Source organism: Calypte anna, chromosome 10 (genome assembly GCF_003957555.1).
Source record: "Calypte anna isolate BGI_N300 chromosome 10, bCalAnn1_v1.p, whole genome shotgun sequence".
In the NCBI taxonomy this organism is placed as follows: Eukaryota; Metazoa; Chordata; class Aves; order Apodiformes; family Trochilidae; genus Calypte; species Calypte anna.
The window spans coordinates 8,924,403-8,944,036 of NC_044256.1; the positions used below are offsets into that span (position 1 = coordinate 8,924,403).

Consider the following 19,634-nt stretch of genomic DNA (forward strand, 5'->3'; position numbering starts at 1 on the left):
AAAAATTTTTTTTGTGCAGCTGTTAGAAATAATTATGACCAGAGTAAAGTACCAATTACTATAACACATGCAAATGCATTCCAAAAAATTGACATATGTTGTATTCATTGTCCTAAAAACCTTGTACATATATCTAACAGCACACATCTCCTGCTTTAAACAGAACATGCTTATGAAAGAAAGGCATTTTCTTAGTAGGAAAGCTAAAGTTTATATTTTATAGTCGCTTAAAACAAGAAAAAATTTTAAAATATCTACTTTGTTATATTGCTGCAAAGAATTAGTAAAAGACAAATGAAGACTATAGGACAATAGCAATTGTTTTACTACAGTAAAGGATGCAATTTGAAAATTAAAAAAATTTGAAAATTGATGGAAAGGTTGATAGAAAAATGGAAATAAGTTTCAAGCACAAAACCCAAATACTTATCAAATACAAAATAAGGAGTGATACCATATTAAGTGTAATAGGAATACGAGTTTTTTTGCCTGTAACTCAAATTCAAAGGATTGCAGTACTGCATTTCCTGTGAACTTTCACAATTAAGTATTTTATCAAGGGACTGAGATAGCAACATAATTACAGTGAAGTAGTAACTTTAGAGTTACGAGATTAAATTGATGCCAGTTCAAAGACATCATGATCCTGAGAGATATTGATAGCTTGGACCAGAGGTCAGCTTTGTTGGAAGTTACTCCAGTTTTCTGAATTGGTCAGCCAAGTCAAGAATTTCTTATCTTGGTGTTTTCTCCTTTGATTACCTGAAAGCAAAAATCTGCCATTGTCATTCTGTAGCACATTTTACTCTTGCAGATATGGATAGTGAGTAACACAGCATGACAGAAATATGAGAATAAGCCTCAACTATTTATTTCAGTTCTTTGGATACTCTTTCCATATACTTATACAAACTTTCTTCTCTGCTATTTTACTGAAAGTGACTGACTTAAAATTCTTTTTTTTCCCTGTCTAGACAACTAAATGGACCCTGTGCTAAAGATAGGGAAGGTTCTACAGTATCCTAGTAGAAGGAATTTTAAGGCCAATATCAATAGGCCTTGTGAAGTACTTCACATTGAAGGACCATTTACTGAAGCTAAACCTTGCTGTTGCTGTCTTCCTTTCCTTCTATATTCCCCTGTACTTCAGCTGTTATGCTGCAATTCCTTTCTCTATCCCTTGCTTGGAAACTATTTTGGATTTTAGAGGCATATTTTTATGGATAGAGGCATACAGTGTCTATCCTGCTGAAGTGCTATACATGATACCTTGTTCTCCACTTACAATTCTTTAAGTTCTGAGTGTGCCATCATATACAATTTGAATTTTCCTATCTTACATTTCACCTTTACTACTTTGTGTTCCCAGAGATGTGATTTCTTTTGTTGATCAGCCTAATGGATTTTCCTTTTAAGGGTTCTGCCTAATTAATTTTAAAATAAAGTAACCATCCTTGTTCTAACCTTTGTATTTTCATATTGTCCAATGATGTTCTTGAGAATTCTTCACCATTAATGACATCAGGATGATGGAGTCTTTACACTTGTGATAATCATCTTTTCTAAACACTAACTTTTGTCCCCTTTTATAGTTTAATTAGTGTTATTTTGGTGAAGAAAAGTATCAGCAAGTATTCAGGTCTGTGAGAATTTTTCTAGTTTTCTGGCTGGAATAACCTATTAAAAGAACCAAATGGTGCCTTTTTCAGAAATACATTGGCACCTGAAATGCAATTATAGAGCTATAACTTGCAACATCAAACCTTTTCCTTCAAAGGAAAGACTTGTATCTGTGAGCTTCCTTCTGATATGGAATGTCTTTTCTCAGTTAATGAGCAGAACTAAAATAGTAAGCTAACCTGTGGTTCAATTTAAAATAAAGCAACAGCAGTGGTTACATTTATGTTCTCTTGAAATATTTTTTCTACATACTAATACTTAAATTTAATTTGTTCTGGTGGCCAGATTTGATTCTTGGAATACTTGAAGTAAAGACAAATTGACCAATCAGCTATGTTTTGGAATAGTTTCACATATTATCTTTTTGGAAGCCCATGCAGTTCTGCTTCCCTTAGAAAGTCTGAACAGTTCTGCAGAGACTTAGATCCTGTCCTGATACACCCTAGAATGATACAGGATCTCCAAAAAAGTCCTGCTCACCTTTTTCTGGGTCTTCAATAATGACATTCTCTAGAATAGAAAGAATTTTTAATATTTAAGAAATTAATACCACAATTTTTGTTGTTTTTCTTTAGTAGAACCTAATTTGCTTATGACTTGATCTAGTCCTTTTTACATAGATAAATGTTATGGGTGGAACTGTCATAATCCAGCATGGGAAATGTCAGACCTGCCCAGAGGAAATATGTTATTTCAGCTGGAGTCAGCAGCCAGTCATGGGTTGGTAACTTAATTTTTATATACATCAATCCTTCTTAGCACAGAGCAATAGTCTCATGTTTTACCCTCCTAAGGTTGTGTTTGCAATATCTTTGTATTCAGCATTGTTCTCACAGATATTTGGATGTTCATTCATCCAGGAAATTGTTCAGTATTATAATTCCTAGATCCATGTGTCAGTCTGTGTTTTGTGGATTGCTGTGTAGAATTATTTGTCTGGGAAACATGGGGGATGTTACATCTTATGGCTTTTCTTCCTAAGTGCTGAGCAAGGTTTTGGCTACCACCTATCCCTGACTTCCATATATTTCTAAAGATATGATTAGTGAGTTTACTTCTACATTCAAGATAAACTAATATAAAAAGAACTAGACAGTGTTTGAATACTGAGTATATAAATTAATAAAACTTCATTTAAAACCACCTTGTCCTCCCTTTGCATCTAAACCTTTCATAGCACAGAGATTATCTATGTCAAAGATCTTATTTCAGGATGAGAGCATCTCCAGTTCATTTTTATATTCTTTCTGTAATAAAAATGTTAAAAGACACTTTGAAGGTACTGTTTACAATTTCCTTTCTGATAGAATATCAGACGGGTAGTGATCTGTATTCTAGAGCAAAGCAAAAGTTCTCTGTATAAAGTTGTCTCTCTGTCATAGATAATTCTTCAAATATTTGCCTGAGAAACAAAACGTAGACTTGCTTTCTCCTGTTGAAAAGTCATGTGAAGAATATTCTTTAAAGAATATTAGCTTTACTTAGCAGTTATTCTTGGATATCACATTGATTTTTCTCCAGTTGCTCTTTTATGTGTAGGCTTTCATTAAATTCAGTGAAATCTTTAACTTTGGTATTTGTGATGGAGTGAGAGAGACACAGTGTGGACATGAAAACAAAATAGGAGAATTCTGTATTTGTAGGGCCCAGTAGATCCATCTGGCCAACAAAGTGCCCAACAGTAGTCTGCCATATGTGAAAAAAAGGGGGGTTTATCCATTTCTTTAGTTTATTAATCATGCAGCTTGAGCTTTAAGGCTCCTTGGCTTAATTACTTGCATTGTGTCACAGACTTGTGAACGCTGATGCCAGAAATGCTGTTCAAAGCTCTGCAAAGACAGAAAAAGGAGGAAGATTGTGGAGCTGGAAGGAAAGATGTTAACTGTACTTCTGTTGTAGTTAAATGGATAGACAAACATTGGTGATGTAAGCTCAAAGCTCAAGCTTTTGTAGTAGTGTGGGAGGAGGAGGACTCTTGGGAGTCTCTGTGTGTCCTCAGTAATATGACCAAAGTTGTTATAATGCACAGAATAGGAAAAGCAATGTTAAATTCAAAGAAGTTTTTTTAGATTAAGTCATATGGGATAATTAATCATAAATTGCCCCTCTGGTCTGAACATGGGATTTTTACACTTAGTTTTTTATATAGGAGTACTGAGATTTAAAAAGGGTAAATGAGTAAGAAAAAGAAAAGTTCTGAATACCCCTCTCAAGAGGATACTGCCTACTGTGACTAAGTGAAGGTAAAGAATATGAATGACCTTGGTGCAGTATTCCTTTGTTCTGTATGATCCTTACCGTGTGCATAAGGCTGACCTATCTGCCCCATTTGGGAGGCTGTGGGTCCTTTTTAGGGCCAGAAACTCTTCACATGATCCCTAAATTCAGAAAACAGACTTAGACATGGGAGTGTGCATGTGTGGGTTGCTCATAGGAGCTGCATTGGATTAGAAGGTGGGGATGGTCTTTATGTAGAGATTAAAATATAGCTGATAATTTGCATCCTTTCTTCCTACACAGGTTATTTTAGAGCTGGCATATGTTTGAGTTATTTCAATTATATGCTTGATGGTTGTAAGTTTTTTCACTAAATGGATTGTTGCACCTTTTCTGGATTTTTCATCCTTTTGGCTGAGCAATAAGGCAGTTGTGCACTTGCAAATGACAGTGGGTTCATTGTTAGTAAAACAGTTTTGAATTGTGGGCTGAATTGCAATGATACCACAGTGAAAGACTGAAAAATGTTTTGGGGTAATTTTCCTATGAAACATCTATAACATCCTGCAGAAGAATGCAGATTGGAATTTTGGAATTTATTCTTCTGAAAACTAAGGCAAGCTTAAGAAAGAAAAAAGAAACAACACAGTATCCCATGGTTTTTATCCAGTTTAAGAAAGTCTCAATGCTAAATCCAGTTAAGCCTGTGTAACAATATTTAAGGTTATGAACTTAAGGCAGGTTTGCTGATATTATTTAGCTCAAACTAAAAACTGTTCAACATTGTTTTTGAAAAATAGATAATTATACAAATACACTAATATGACTGCAAGACCACATTGATATTAGTACCAATTTTTCCAGCATTATCCAGGGAATTTGAATATTTCTCTTATGTGTTGTATGATTAAAATTTTGGTGCAGTGATTTGAAGAGTAAGGACTTTTTAGAAACTAATGATACAGAAATTTGAAAAGAGGGTCCAAGCCTTCTCTATGTATCCAGCTACATGGAATGATCTGTTTGATGTTGAGCTGTATGCTTTTCTAACTGGCTGTCATGGTAAAAGGCAAATATTAAATCTTTTCCTCATTGTAGTTTAATGATATAAGGAATTAAATTAGCCTTTGTAAATTTGGAAGTGGCTTTGTGATTACTAGACTGTACGTTATATCAGATTTTCAGTTTTATCTGTAGAAGCTACAACAACAAAAAAACCCAATTTCCCAGTAGATAAAGAGGTGTTGTGTTCATGCTATAGGTTTAAGATGTGCTATTTGAAATCTGAGAGTTTTTGTGGAACTTGCTAATAATATTTTATGCTCATAAACCAGTTCGGAGCCCCAAACACGATTTCATTTATCTTTATATTCTAAGCTTTATAGAGTCTGCAAAAGTGTCCATCTGTTCAGCTGAGATTGCTTCAAATAGTGAGTGGTCAGAGAGACTTAGCTGATAAAGGTCAGAGGAGCCTCTTGACCCTGTGATACTTGGCAAAGCAATTGGAGCGTGGGGACTGATACACACTTAGATAGAGCTTGCTAAGGCGATCTCCACTTTAATTGGTAATGATAGCAGGAATACACAGTAAAGTCATTGCTGAAAGAAAACAAAAAGTATCCAATATAGTAATTTATTACCAGTCAGTGGGTTTCACACACTAGGTTGTTTTACCCCTGCAGTGGTCAGAGAAAGCAAAAAGGTACTCTAACACTTAACTGAAAATGGATGCCCTGCTGCTATCAGAGATGCATGGTGGTCAAATGATTGCCTGTGCCATTAGCTTGGTAATGTTTTCTCTATTGTAAACTCAGCTCCCCATGTTCTTCCTGTGCATCAGCTGCAGATTGAAGGCTTTCTCGTTTGTCTTCTATTTGTGCTGCCAATCATCAAGCTGCTGTCCACCAAGCACATTTCAAGGAGGCAATTTTTTTTTTACTACTATCGACTGCCATCTCTAGCAACAGAGGGCTCAGAGGATTTAGAAATTAATTTAATGCTTTAATTTACACTGTGCCAGCCATTTTGTACATTCTTTATGTATTTGTTTTCTGAGACAATTCCATGAGATAATTACAATTTTCCTATTTTGCAAAACTATGCATGAGATGGCACCTGCAAACACGGATGTCTCCAAAACATAACTCTTTCTCTTATATTATATGTAGTGCTACTATTTTATTTGTGAAAGATAAAAATTTCTAAACAAGTAAAGAAACTTACTAAGCTATTCTGTATTTTAAAAGTATAATGAAAAAAAATCTCAAAGCTTGAACAAGCAAAACCACAGTTATTGTTTCCTACCATTAAGGATAAAGCATCATGGAAAACAGGAGAGAGGTTTTATTTAGTAACAAAGTTAATGTTTAAGACAGATTAGTACAGTAGTTATGCTTCAGTTAAAGAAGCTCCATGAAGTACATATTAACAGGACAGGGCAGGAGTAGCAAAATTTCTATGAGCAGCTGTGTGGCACCCTTATTTTTTGGGGAGCATAGAGTCAGATGAATGTTGAGACAATTCTGAGAAAACTTAGGTTCTCTGAGCTCCTGTTGATATTCCAGTGACTGGCATGTTAAAGACAGAAAATTCTTAGCCCTTGGTACCTTCTGGTTGGCAAATTGTACTGCCCCACCCTCCTCTCTCATTTCTGTAAATCATGTTCTTCAGATTTAGTGAATTTTGGTCTTAGTTATTGTCAATATTAATGCTACAGATGTAACTAAGAATAAGTGATTCTAACATGTAAATGCTCTTTAAAGTTTCCATCTTCTTTGTGGTATAATTCAGGATCATTGCAGCAAAGACAGATGACAAGTGTGTTAATTTTATTGAAATAAGCATTGAGATTGCAATCTCAGACTTCTATTGTGGTATTTCAGAAATTATCATATCAAGAAATTCCTTAAAGGCTCTAGGATAAAGTTCTTTTAATGACTCCATATGGGGTTGTGCTTAAAAACACTTGTTTGAAAGGATAAAATCCACATAGTTTGTTCACAGGCTGTCTTCACTGAATACATAAGCAGACAGTAGGATGGTTTTATTTTATTTTATTTTTTTATTTATATTTTATTTTTCTTTACAGTAAATACATTTATTAAAGAACTTGAAGTCTTGCTGATCTCATGTACTTAAGTATTGGGTTGTTGTTTTGGGCTGGTATTAAAGCTGATATTCTAATGACTTCCAAACTAGAAAAGTAAAGATCTGCCAAAAAAGACAAATACAAGATAGAAAATCCCCCACCCCAAAAAATTCAGAAGCAGTGCAGTTTCCAGTAATGAAAAAAACTTTCAAGTCTCCTTTGACAATACTTCAGTAAAGCTCACCTCCTCCCCACCTCAGTCTAACTGAAATTTCACCTAAATATATGTTCTAATATTTTCTAATATATTCTAATATTTTTATTTTGACTGGATAAAGGAGGGGACTGATCTTCTTTCTGACTTGTTTAATGTTAATGGATCAAAATATACTCTCACAAGAGAAAGCTCAAAGGGACTCAAATACCTTGAATATTACATAATTAAAAACTGCCTAGAGTCAGCAGAATAGCTCTCATTTGTGCTTTATGCTGCTTAATTCATTCTACAGGTACTGGAAACTTTGGGGCTAATTTTCTGTTACTTTTGTCCTGTTGCTTGGAATAAAATAAGAGCACAATGAATAAGAAGGCTAAAAGTCTCTAAGAAGAAGTTGTATTTAATACTTCAGGGCATGTTTTATGTAGAAGTTGATACCATCTATGTATGCTGCAAGAGCTGAGCAATTTCTTTTTGGTGGTATCAAAGTGACCTCTGGTCACTTTTGAGTCTGGTTATCCTCCTAAAAATCTACTGTGTGATTTTGCCACTTCATTTCCTATGTGTAAAATGAATGTCAAAAACTTTTTGCCAAATCTGTTTTTAGCACAAAACCCATGATAGAATGCATCTGGTAAAGAAAGGTGGTGTGTGGAGAAGACTGTGTGTGTGTGTGTTTGTGTGTACATATATATATATATATGTACACACACAGATGAGCTGCAACAGTATGGGAATCCTTGCCAGCTAATGGAAGTGTGTATTTTAAGAGGAATAGTGTTTGTAGAACAAGTTGAATCCCTGTGGGAAAAGGCCTTTAGATACAAGAAGGCAGCTAGGTAAAATAACACTTGAATTGTACTTCTAATGAAATTTTTGTGGTATGTGTGTCTTAAACCCTTTAAAGACAGTGGCATGTATTGATGTATTTGGGGGAGCAGTAAGGATAGCCTCATGCCTCCCCTTTTCCATAAACACACATGGATTTTTGCTTGGGTGCTAAGGTGTTATGGTTTAGATGTGTAAAGATGGAAGTACAGGCTTGTGTAAGTTGTGGAGCAGGAATATGGATACTGTGCCAGAAGAAATCCATTAAAGTGAGCCTGCAAAGTTTGTTGCCCCAGCACTTGTCCAGTGGCAAAGCAGGGAGCTGTGAGAGAGGTGGAAGTTGCCGTGCATGAAGTAGATACAGTTTGCCATTTGAAAGCCTCCCTGAACCCTGGATGTAGAAATTCCATTCTGCTGTGGGTCACTCAGAGATGATACACAAATAGTTCATTAGTCTCAAGATATAATTTTGGTCTGTAGTCAGATGTCTTGCTGCTTTAAAGCTTGCAGGTGAAGGTCTGATTTACTAAACTATTTAGCTTCATACACTGATTTGTTAATTCTAAAAAGTACTTTTAATAAAAGATAAAAATACATTTAAAATTTTCATTCTTGAGTAACATACACCTCCTTTGGAATAACTCCTTGTGAGATTTACTGCTAGTAAATTTTTACTGTGCAAAACAGAGGTAACACGTTCTGCTAATTATCACAACCTGAGCAAGAAACCTTAACACTTGAATCTTTTTAGCTTCATACACTTGGACCAGGACAAAGAAGGCAAATGTCAGCTTTCAAAACTAGATAAAATTAATGAAGCTGTGATAAGCCATGCAGTTTGCCCTCTCTGCAATAGCTTCCAGAAATTTATAAAATATTTTTTTTAAATCTTTCCAATTTTTCAGCTAGATAATAAAAGTAATGGAACACTGGTGGTCAGGGGAGACCCATAAATAGGTTATCAAAGTTTGCCAGAAAAGATAGACTGTACAGTCTTTCAAAAAGATCATTACCAAAATCTGTAGGTAGCTTCAGTATTATTCTTTTCAGTGTGGTGGTTATTTAAGTTGTAGAATTGAAGGAAGCCTCCGTATTACCAAATTATTTTTTTGACACTGTAATTTGAAATTCACTACAAGAATAGGAAGGCTTGTGGATGGCTTGATATTTGGGTATACACAGTACTATCTGCTTAAGCAGTTTGGGTTTGAAAACCAATGCTGTAATAACTGAGAGTTGAGTAAAAATTGTCAGAAAAAAAGAAAAAAGGGATCTTTTTCTTATTGAAGCCTGTGTGTTGGCAACCAGGAGGCCTCAAATTTGGGCTGTGTCATTCAGAGACAAGTCCTGCTATTATTGCCCTTGTTATTAACCTGTTTTTTTGAAATTGAGTTACTAAGCTCTTAATGTTTATATTTGGAAAAAAACTAAAGACTATGGCAATATTTGTCTAAGATTTAGTTTTGTTAAGTACTTCTGCAACTTTAGGAAAGGCACAGTATGGAATGTAAATATGTGGTAATCTGCTTTTTAATATCCATCAGCCAATGTTATTACCAGCTCTCTAGTTTGTAGTTAGTTTTATGGATTGCCCTCTGTTTTCTGTCATCTTCTGTTAAAGAGAGTAACTTGTCTGTATTTCCTAGATAGTGTTTTATGTCTAGAGCTTTAGATGTCCACCTTCTTTCATTGGAATGAAATGCCTATAGCAGAGAGCTAAGATAACTTGGTAGATGCTTTTAGGATCAATGTCAATAAGCTTTCATATTGCCAATAAACATTTATTGTGACTTCACACACAGCAGCATCACCAGATGCCTCAACAGATTGACATTGTCACAGTGTTTTCCTGTGTTTGGATGGTGATGCTCTTAAAGGTTTTTAAATGTTAATCAACCAAATATAAATGTATAGAACAGAAAGTGAAAATGATAGGCCAAATAAGAATAGCTTCTCTTAATGTCAGAGCTAGCTTGTGAATTCCAGTATTTGCATTCCATGGGGTCCCCTTTGTGTTAGGAAACAGCATAATTAAAGATTAAAATAATCCTAGTGCTTAACTACAATGTATTATTTTTTAAAAAGGAAAAAGGAAAGGATAAAAAGAGCCTGAACAAGCAGTTATAATCTCTTATTTATGACTCCCTATGGAGATCTTTAAATAAGATTATGTATTAGAGTGCATCCTCATCTGGTGCAAGCGTCAGTCTCTCAATAACAAGGATGAATTATATTATTATTCAAAACTGAATGGTCAAATAACTTGTAGGCTATAGAAAGCTGATTTTTTGCCTTATATTATTCATAACTGTAATCTTAACAGTTTAAAACTTGCTAATCCTATAAAGTCATAGTTGCAATGGTAAAGGAGTTAGGAAAGGAGTGGTCTTGAGAAAGATGTTAATCAGCATTACATTTAAATGACATACAGCTGTTGCCTTGCTTACTGACACATGGTTTCTTTTAAGATTCAGCTTTTTAACTGAAGTTGTTCTTTGCATTAGTGGAATACTTCTCATCACAAGAATATTAAAACTAATGTAGTGATCTAGGACAGTCTGTATTGCCTGTGATATGAACGCTATCACTGGGCTGATAAATTGCTTTTTGGTGCAATCTTCCTGCTCATACCTGCCTCGTAAAGTTGAAGTAGCCAGATGAACACAGTGCTGGGAGCATGGACTTGTGCAAGACAATAAAATCATTCAAGTAATAAGCACTTAAAGAAAAGGGCAAAAGCTTCAATGAGGAATTTATACTCCCCTGTGTCTTCTGTTGCCTCGAATGTAAAAAGATTCCTCTTTAACAGATACAGCAGGAATCTAAGATGTTGTGTCAAAATCTCTTAGTTTAAATTTACCATTGGAATATCCTCCCACTACCTTCATGGAATGCCACTCTGTTTGTGCAATGTGATGATTCCTCTCAGAGAATGTGTTTGTTCTTCCATAAACATATCTGGAGTTTCTCAGAAAAAATATGAACTTTTGTCTCTAGAATGGAAATCTGTTGGAATATTCTTAAAGATTCAGCTCTGTTTCATTAGGTCCTTTTCTGATTTATTTTTTGTTCACATGCAGAAATAATAGGATTTTTCCTCCAAATTACAGTTGGGTGCTTGTCATGGTTTCTATCCTCAGAAAATGATTTTACAAATACTATCAGTTTCACAAAAGTATCAGTGACATGGAAGTCTATAGAGCAGGAGGTTTGAGATGTCATACAGACATTCCTCCTGGTAAACATTTCTGTCAGTTTATGATTCTAAGTAATATTGCATTTCATAGGCAGAAAAAAAATCAAGTACTTGTAATGCTCAGTCTGTATTTGAAAAATACTTTTTTGCTTTAAAGGAATTACCATTTCAGATTTTTTTAAATGCAAGTGAAAAAGTAAAATTGAGGAATACAGGTTTATTGAAACATGAATATCATCCTTTTAAAATTTGGGAGATGGGTAGATCCAATCCTTTTATAATCAAAAGAGGAGTAAACAAGCAGCAAAAGATGCTAATAATCTATTGTTATCCTCATTAGAAAATTTTTTACTCCTTCCTGAGTCCTACAGAAACTCTTGTAAGAATTCCATCATGTTTGGAATTCACAGACAAACAAGATGGTATAGGGAAAAGTACAGCAGGAAAGTGAGATGTTTTTCTCCTGAACTTGCAGATGTGTAAAGGTAGGAAACCCACTCTCATAAGTGGATCTTTATTGCCATATGGGATCTGAGGTAATTTGTGTTACTTGCTGTATTACTGCAATTCTATGCTGATATCTTGAAAATAACCAAATACTATGGATTTGTTTGGACACTTAATATTTTTCTTTCAGTTAACCGATACAAGCTGCATCCTACAGCCCTCTTCTATTTTACCAGTTAAATCAAAATGGAACAATGCAGTCTTTCATATTCTCTTATTTGATCTGGAAAAACTTGAAGAACTTCTGCTGTCATCTCAACTCGATGGATTAAAGTCATCAAATTCATCCCACAACTACCATACTCTAGAAGGAGCCAAAAACAGTACTGAGAAAAGGGCACTGACATTAAAAAGAGAGAAAACTGCTGGCTCCATATCTCCAGTGGATGGGCAAGTAGATGCTGTTTGTTCAAACCAGGTCTGCGAGGATGCTAACAGTGCAGCTAGGCCTTGGGAAGAAAGTGGTGACATGGAAAGACAGGAAAAAATGAAGAGTTCAAGAAAGACACGAATGAAGCCACCAGGAAACATCGATGTGAATGTCACCATTGACACAGCTAAACTGCTTCTGTCATGTCTCTTACCATGGGGTGTAGATGAAGAAATAGATAATTTTTGTGTTAGGCATTTGGATATCTTGAGGCTTCAGTGTCCTGTTTCTTCTGGACTTGTGTCAAATGAAAACTGCCTATTACTAATGTTGCCAGGGTGGAATTGTACTGATTGTGATGTGCTAGAAGAACATCCAGTGGTCAACTTGTTTTCAAAAAGATTGCTTGATTTGTCAAACAAGTACCTTGCTGCAACTGAAGCAACAAGTGGAAAGAAAGAAGGATTGGAAACAGTAGTCTTCTTATTAAGCAGAATAGCTTTAGTCAACAGGATAATTAACAGGCCTTCAGCAGTTACAGATGACATTGAAAGGTAAGGAAAAAACCCTTTTATTAGTAGTTTTTTCTTCCTTTAGAGTGATTAAAAAGTGAATGATGAAACAAACTTTTTTCTTAAATATGGACTTTTACAATAGACTTTACATTCATTAGAGCTTTTTTATAGGAGGTTCTTTAGCTCTTTATAGGAACTAAAGGAGATTTATATAAAGTTAAATACCTTTATTTTCCTGTTTAGCAGATGAGAAAACTGATCCCAGGCTTTTTTTTCAACAGAACAAGATCTTGATGTATCAGGCTTCATGTGCTGTTTTTTCTAGTGATCACTCTTTTCCTTGCAATTTAAGTAGAATAATGAGAACTCTTTAGGCACATTTTGTGACATGCACAGTTGAGCTGTTTTGACACCCACTTGCTGTAAGAAATATACTTTTACCACAAAGCTTTTGCCTCCACAGATAAATAAAACACCAGAGACAAGAACAGTCTGCCCTAGTTACACTGATGAAAGTGCCAGCCCCTCAGTAATAGTGGCAGCTACAGGAAGGAATGCTTCCTCAGCCCTTATTCTGTGAGAACCATCCCAAATAACATTTTTGTTACTCAAAGCAAATTTATTGACTAAATGTTTTTTGAGCACTAAAGGAAAAATAACGTTTGACGTTACTTGACTTAGCCAAATAGAGCATACTGATCAGGCAGTGGATATTGTCCACAGTCTTGTTGTTCAACAAACCTAGGTTGGTCTGTATTTAGCATTTTAGGGAAAATTAACTTCAGTGTTGGTGATGAGATTGCCCAGAGGCAAAAAGGGGGTCAAAAAATATTGATCCTGATCTTGCAAATATCCATGCATCTTCTACAAAGCTCCAGGCAGTCAGCATATCTCAAGAGATAAGCAGCATCCTGCAGGACACATTTCTGTTACTTATACTGCTAATCACATTGCCTGCTGGTCCATATTCAAGACAAGATCTCTTATGAAAGGTTGCTTCCAGAACTCCAGCTTGAACATTGATTCCTTTCTGTGTAAGGGAGGACTTGTGTCTTTATTGATCTGAACCAGAACTTGACCAGGATCTGACATATTCATCCTGTATTTGGAACATATCTTCCATAAAATAGTAAATATTGAAGTTGTTGCAAGAGAAATCTTTTGGGTTGTTTTGGGTTTTTTTGTTTTTGGGTTTCTTTTAAACAGTCCTATAAAATTTTTCTCCAGAAAACATAAAGCCATAGAAGTTAGCATCTCTTGTAGAAATAGGTGACATTTTGTATAAAACAGAAGGAAAAAAAGTTGATAAGGTTTTGGTTACAAAAATATGACGAGTTTTATGGAAAGACTGGAAAATGGTTCGTTTGGATTTTTTACATCGTTTGGCTTTTATTACCCCTTTTTCTGCAGCTGAGTAATATACCTATTTATGGTTGTCTTGCAGCTTGTTAGCTGGTGTCATTTCTGATACTCTGACATTGACTGTTGCCCCCCGGTGGCCTCACTGGAATAAGAGTATCTCAGTTGCATTAATTCAGCTTTTTTCTCTATACAGAGACAACATACACCTCATCAGATCAGTACTGATCTGTTGGGTTTTTTTGTTTGGTTGTCTGTTTTTTTTTTTAAAGGCAGTAAAACGCCCAATATTTCTTAACATAATTTGATTATTTCAGAAAAAAAAATCCAATAAACTAAAAAATTTGAAAAGCATGGATTTGGAAAAATTTGGGCCTGAATCTATAGGCTGTTTCTCACAAATGTGTTTGTGTATCTGTTGATTTTTTGCAACTTGACCTGGCCTGGGAAAATAGAAGAACCTGCAGTAAAATGTGTCAGAGTATAAAAGTGGGTCAGAGACAGGAAAAAGCTAGTAAGAAATGATCTTCAAAGACTTTTTCTTCTGCCTTTTGAGATTTGCATCTCTAAAAGCTCTGAAGATGAAAGCTTTCAGAGTATAATATTGCACTGCTTTATGACTTTATGAGATTGTAGTGAATTTGAAAGGTAAAAGAGTTTGTGCAGGGTCACTGTAGCAATGTAGTTAAATGAAATAATTTTAAATAGTGCAAGGGTTTGGAGAAATTTTTCATCACTTTCCCATTCATCCATATCCTTTGTCTTCAAGGGTCAGGTTGATGACTTAGTGATGAAGTACTGAATACCAGTAGGTAGATACAGAAGTCTCCTAAATTGTAGCCATAGACTGAAATCCCAAGCATTGCAATAATGGTCTGTGAAAAAACGGAAACCTAGAAATTGAAAATGAATATTTTTCCTATATAATAGAAAAGACAGCACAACTCCTTTGTGAAAGTGATATTTTAATGATATTTTAATTCAATTCTTCATATATGGCTTTGCTTCAGTAAAGGAACATGAAGTTTAACCATAATAAGTCTTGAGACACATGTGAAGTTCCTGTATACTGATGATACTTTTCATTATTTGTGTACATGTGAATGTTTCAATACTAAGTTGTAGGAAAAAGAATGCAAGGGACTTTTTAGGAGAAACTAAATTGTGGTTGGCAGTAACTGATAGTACAGTTATTTACATTTAAAAAGCCTACTTTAAGACAAGATTTTTGTAGGTGTGTTCGAGTTTTGTTTAAAAGTTTCATATTCTTTGACTTCAGGTTTTATTTAAGAGTTTCATATTCTTTTAGTTCACAGAAATCAGAATCTATACAAGACAAATGGAGAAATCTAGAAGCATTCCCCAGTTTTCATGGAGAGTTACCAAGCAGTAAGTACATGGAGGAGTGGCCATATTAGCTTTGAAGTGTGATTTATGATGTGTTTTTTGTTGCTAAAATATCTCCTCTAACTTCAGTAATGAAAGAAAAAGTATATTCCTTAGCTTCAAGGACCAGTTTCCAAATAAAGTCCAGTTTGCAAATAAAGAAATTGGGAAAAAAATCACAAAATCAGGGAAACTAAATGAGGGCTGTTAGGTAATGTGATGGCAAAACATGCAACTGAGTTTCTAGACATTTTCCAGCAATCTGAAAACCAGAAATGTAATAAGACAAACCCTGTTGACTCCTCCATCCCCCATGTCCCTGATCTCCATTACACAACCACCCAATGATATATACAGCCCTTCAAGCAAAGTGTTGCCTTAGTAATAGCAGAGTCATCTCGACTGTTCAATAATGCCCTTAGACTTTTGTTTTGGGGCAGAATAAAGTCATCTTTTCACATTAATGTCTCACAGGCAGTTCACCGGTCTTGGCTTTGCCAAGCAAGTTTAAGGTTATTTTTACAATATGCAGCAATTGATACAATCATGAATAACTAAATAAAAATTTAAACAGAATATAGATATTTTTCAGTGTACATTACCTGACACACATAGTGCATCTGTCACAGACTTAAGTGCTCTCTAGACTGATAACACAAATACTTTCAAGTCAAATCTAGACTCTATTAAGTAAATAACCCCTAATATCCCCATCTAAAATAAATTTTTGTATATCTTTCCTTCTCTGACTCTTACATGGACCATAAATGGAGAACTTGTGATGATAGCAGAAAAGTTTGTTGGAAGAAAAAAATAGACTGTAAAATCAAGTTACAAAAAAAAAAAAAAAAAGAAAGAAAATTAACGTTATGGAAATGGTGTAGAGATTACTAAATTATTGTGAATGTGAAAATAGTTCTATGAATGTATCTAAACATTTTGAAGTGATCTAAGTCATATCCCATACGTCCTAGTTCACATAATTATTTGGATTTGTAAATTGAAACCTTACCTGAAACTTGTAGATTTCACAGATGTTTTGGGAAGGACCAGTTCTTCAGCAGCAAGGCCACACTAGACAGCAGAAAGGGCAGGGCTGCATCTTGATGTTTCTGGACTTACCTATACATTTACACATGTGCAAAGAAATTGGTACAAAACCAAATTAAACCAGGAGTGTTAAGTGCTTTTTTGCATACATGGATGTGGAGCTGAAGTGCCACGACAGAGGACAGGACTAGTTGACAGGTATCCTATTGGCTGTACTAGCCTTGATTAAAGGGGACACTTGCTGAAGGTGTGTTTAGACCCGAGTAACCTTAGCTTAGCTCTTGAATCAGTGAGAACTATAAAAGCTATTTATTCAAATCAGCAGTGCTTGAGCCTTTCCTCACCTTGTACAAGAAATTTATCCAATTCAGATATCTGGTGACAAATATTGCAGTAAACTCCTGAGATGTCACATTTGTTTCTTGAAGTCTAAGTGAAGATGAGGTAGAATAAACCAGCCCAGCTTTCCTTTTCAAAGAAACTGACTTTCTTTGAAAATAATCTGAAAAATCAGAATGGGTAGTAAGGAAAATACCATGCAACTTCATAAAAGTAACATCTTTCTTTACTGCAAGCATAACTGGTGAGCCACTGTCTGGGTGGCTACTTGACCACACACCAGCATTGTGAAAAGAAAAGTAAATTGGGCAGAAGTGTTACCATACCAGTTTTAGCATTTAGAGGCTATGAATATATTTTAGCATTGACTGCACTACAGTTTTAAAGGTAAAGAAATACATATTCCAGTAGTTTTAAAGGTTGCATAGTAAAATCCATAGTTCAGTAGTCCAAATCAGAAATTATTCTCAATATCTTTAGAAAATTAACATGAAATCATACCCTGTGAGATATTGGGCCTCTTTTTTGAAAACACCCAAAACACAAACCCTAATCTGATTTATCATAAGAATAAATGTTTGATTTAAACATGGTCTGAGCACTTCGTGCTTTTAATTTCACTGGATGATATTTTCAAAAATTTTTTTTTCAGATCGCTTCAGTTATGTTGCTGAAGTAAAAACTTAAATATCCTTCTATTTGCATACTTCTATGCACATTATCAATTTGCTAATTATATGTGTTTTTCAGGTAAAAGCAGGTATCATCCCCCAGACTTTGGGAATGTTTCATTGAGGAAACTCATTTGTTGCTGGAGTGACCAGTCTATAAAGGTAGGAAATAGCCTGTGTCAGTTGTTGCAATGTAATCTTTCTGTAACATTTGCTGTAATTATTTGAAAACCATGTGACATTGTAATTATGGGTTTATGATGAAATTATTACATAAAGAATGCTATTCAGATCTATAGAAAGCATATTATTATTTCAATCCTATATATACTGTTAACGAAGCTTCTTTGCCAAAGCACATGTTTCGATTTGGGAAGGTACTGTCCTACTGGTCTTTAACCTAGGTTATCTATTTGATAGCCTGTGTTGTTTTTTTTAAAAAAAAAAAGAAAAATTTACCTGTTCTGTAACAATCAGATGTAACTTAAATAACAAATGCCATTTTATGCTCCAGGAAAATAAAAGCCAAAATAAGAGCATTGTCATATGCCAATGTAATGCTATAGAAGAAACAGAAAATGCCTTTTTTATAGGGATAAATGAATAATCTTGAGTTCTTACTTATTAGAACACCTTGAGAATGACTTAGAAAAGTAAGTGTTCCCAGGTCAGATGAAGCTCATGCTTATTAGTGAAGAATCTGATGTCTTCAGAGATAAATTATTGCTTCTTGAGAATTGGCAGGTAACTGAAATAGTCTCAACAGTGAAATCTAGGGATCATTTTTCATTTTGGAAATATGCATTTAAGTAAAGTCGTGCAGTTGCTTGAGTGAGGTAATGCTCAGAAACACAAAACTCAAGACAGTACACTGTGGTCACAAGGGATTTTACTCCAGAAAAAGGGAAATAAAATAGTTGTTACAAGTTTATTTTTGGATGGTCCTTTCAAAATCAACTCTGTGCTGCATTTCAAGTGTGAAGAACACTTTCCAGAGCTGAGGTTTGCAGAGGTACAGCACTGATAGTTCCCTGGTTGGTTAGTCAGACAATAATGGCTTCAGCAAATATTCATATTCAATTGAATTCAGCTTTTTATCTTGAGCTTATCAGTTATTCTATCCCCACTTTCTTCCCATCATCCTTACTATTTCAGCATTTTTCTTTCCTCACAAACTGCCCCTTTTTCTCTTGAGATAAGATTTTTTATTTTCCTTTTTTGAATCATTCTAATAAAAACTCAAATACAAGACCTCAGTTTCAATAGCTGCAATTGCCATGTGAAATACATATAAAATCTTGTTGGGCTGGTCAGCCAGGCCAAACAGTTTACAGAGTAGAGTGGCATAGCCATTAAGCTTGAATTTACAGCATAGTTGATAGTCATATCTATGTGTTTGTTTTCCAATTAATTTAGTGGGTGATCCATTTATGCAATGACAATTGTCTTATCTACCATAGAAAGTTAGTGTGCAGGAAGATGAGGTGTGTTGTAGTTGCAATAAGCTTTAAAGTGCAGATTTTGAATTGTTTTTAGCCAACATGTTGTATGTAATTTAACATTCAAAATAATTTGTGATATTTTCAAATAGGTGTGAGTATTCAGCAACCAATGACTTATACAAAATTATTTTTTTTTTTTGTTGATAGTTGAGTGTCATTGTTAAACCTTTATACAAACAGAGATTTATGCACAATTTACTAGTCCTGAGCCGTGTGATTAGGCACTCATATACATTTACCCAAAACACTATTAGTTGCCCTGCTTTTAAAAACATTTTCTATTTTTATCTTCAGTGGAGCGACTACCAGACATGGCTCAAAGGACTTGCCATTTATTGATTCCTCATCTCCTTACAGTTGTGTAACAGATTCCGTGCAAACAAGGAAACTGGAAAAACCTGCTGAAATGATTGATCACGGGTCTACTGACTTGTTGAAGTTTTGAAGAGCCGAGGGAGATTTTTTTCTGTCTTAATTTTTGAAAGTGTGTGTGCTAAAACTATTTTTCTAGGTTTTATTTTCTCCAGATGATTTTCAAGGAAAGGTCATATTCATGCATTTTGCTATTCTTTGAGATAAAACATAGCAGCTTGTTGCCATACTCCCATTTCACCTGGAAATTACTGGTGTATTTGTCTTTTCAGACAGATATACATACATAAGCTTCCCCTGAAACGTTTAATATGAGGAAACTGGTTGCATTTCTGAC

General features: G+C 34.8%; 1 protein-coding gene across 1 annotated transcript in view; it reads left to right on the forward strand.

Annotated features, from left to right (window-relative positions):
- Positions 1 to 19,634, forward strand: part of WDR72 (WD repeat domain 72) — a 97,337-nt gene that overhangs the window by 36,944 nt on the left and 40,759 nt on the right. Inside the window, exons 14-16 of the mRNA XM_008492044.1 lie at positions 11,864 to 12,657; positions 15,287 to 15,366; positions 17,503 to 17,585. Coding sequence (XP_008490266.1) covers positions 11,864 to 12,657; positions 15,287 to 15,366; positions 17,503 to 17,585 — 957 coding nt within the window. The remainder of the gene's footprint in view (positions 1 to 11,863; positions 12,658 to 15,286; positions 15,367 to 17,502; positions 17,586 to 19,634) is intronic.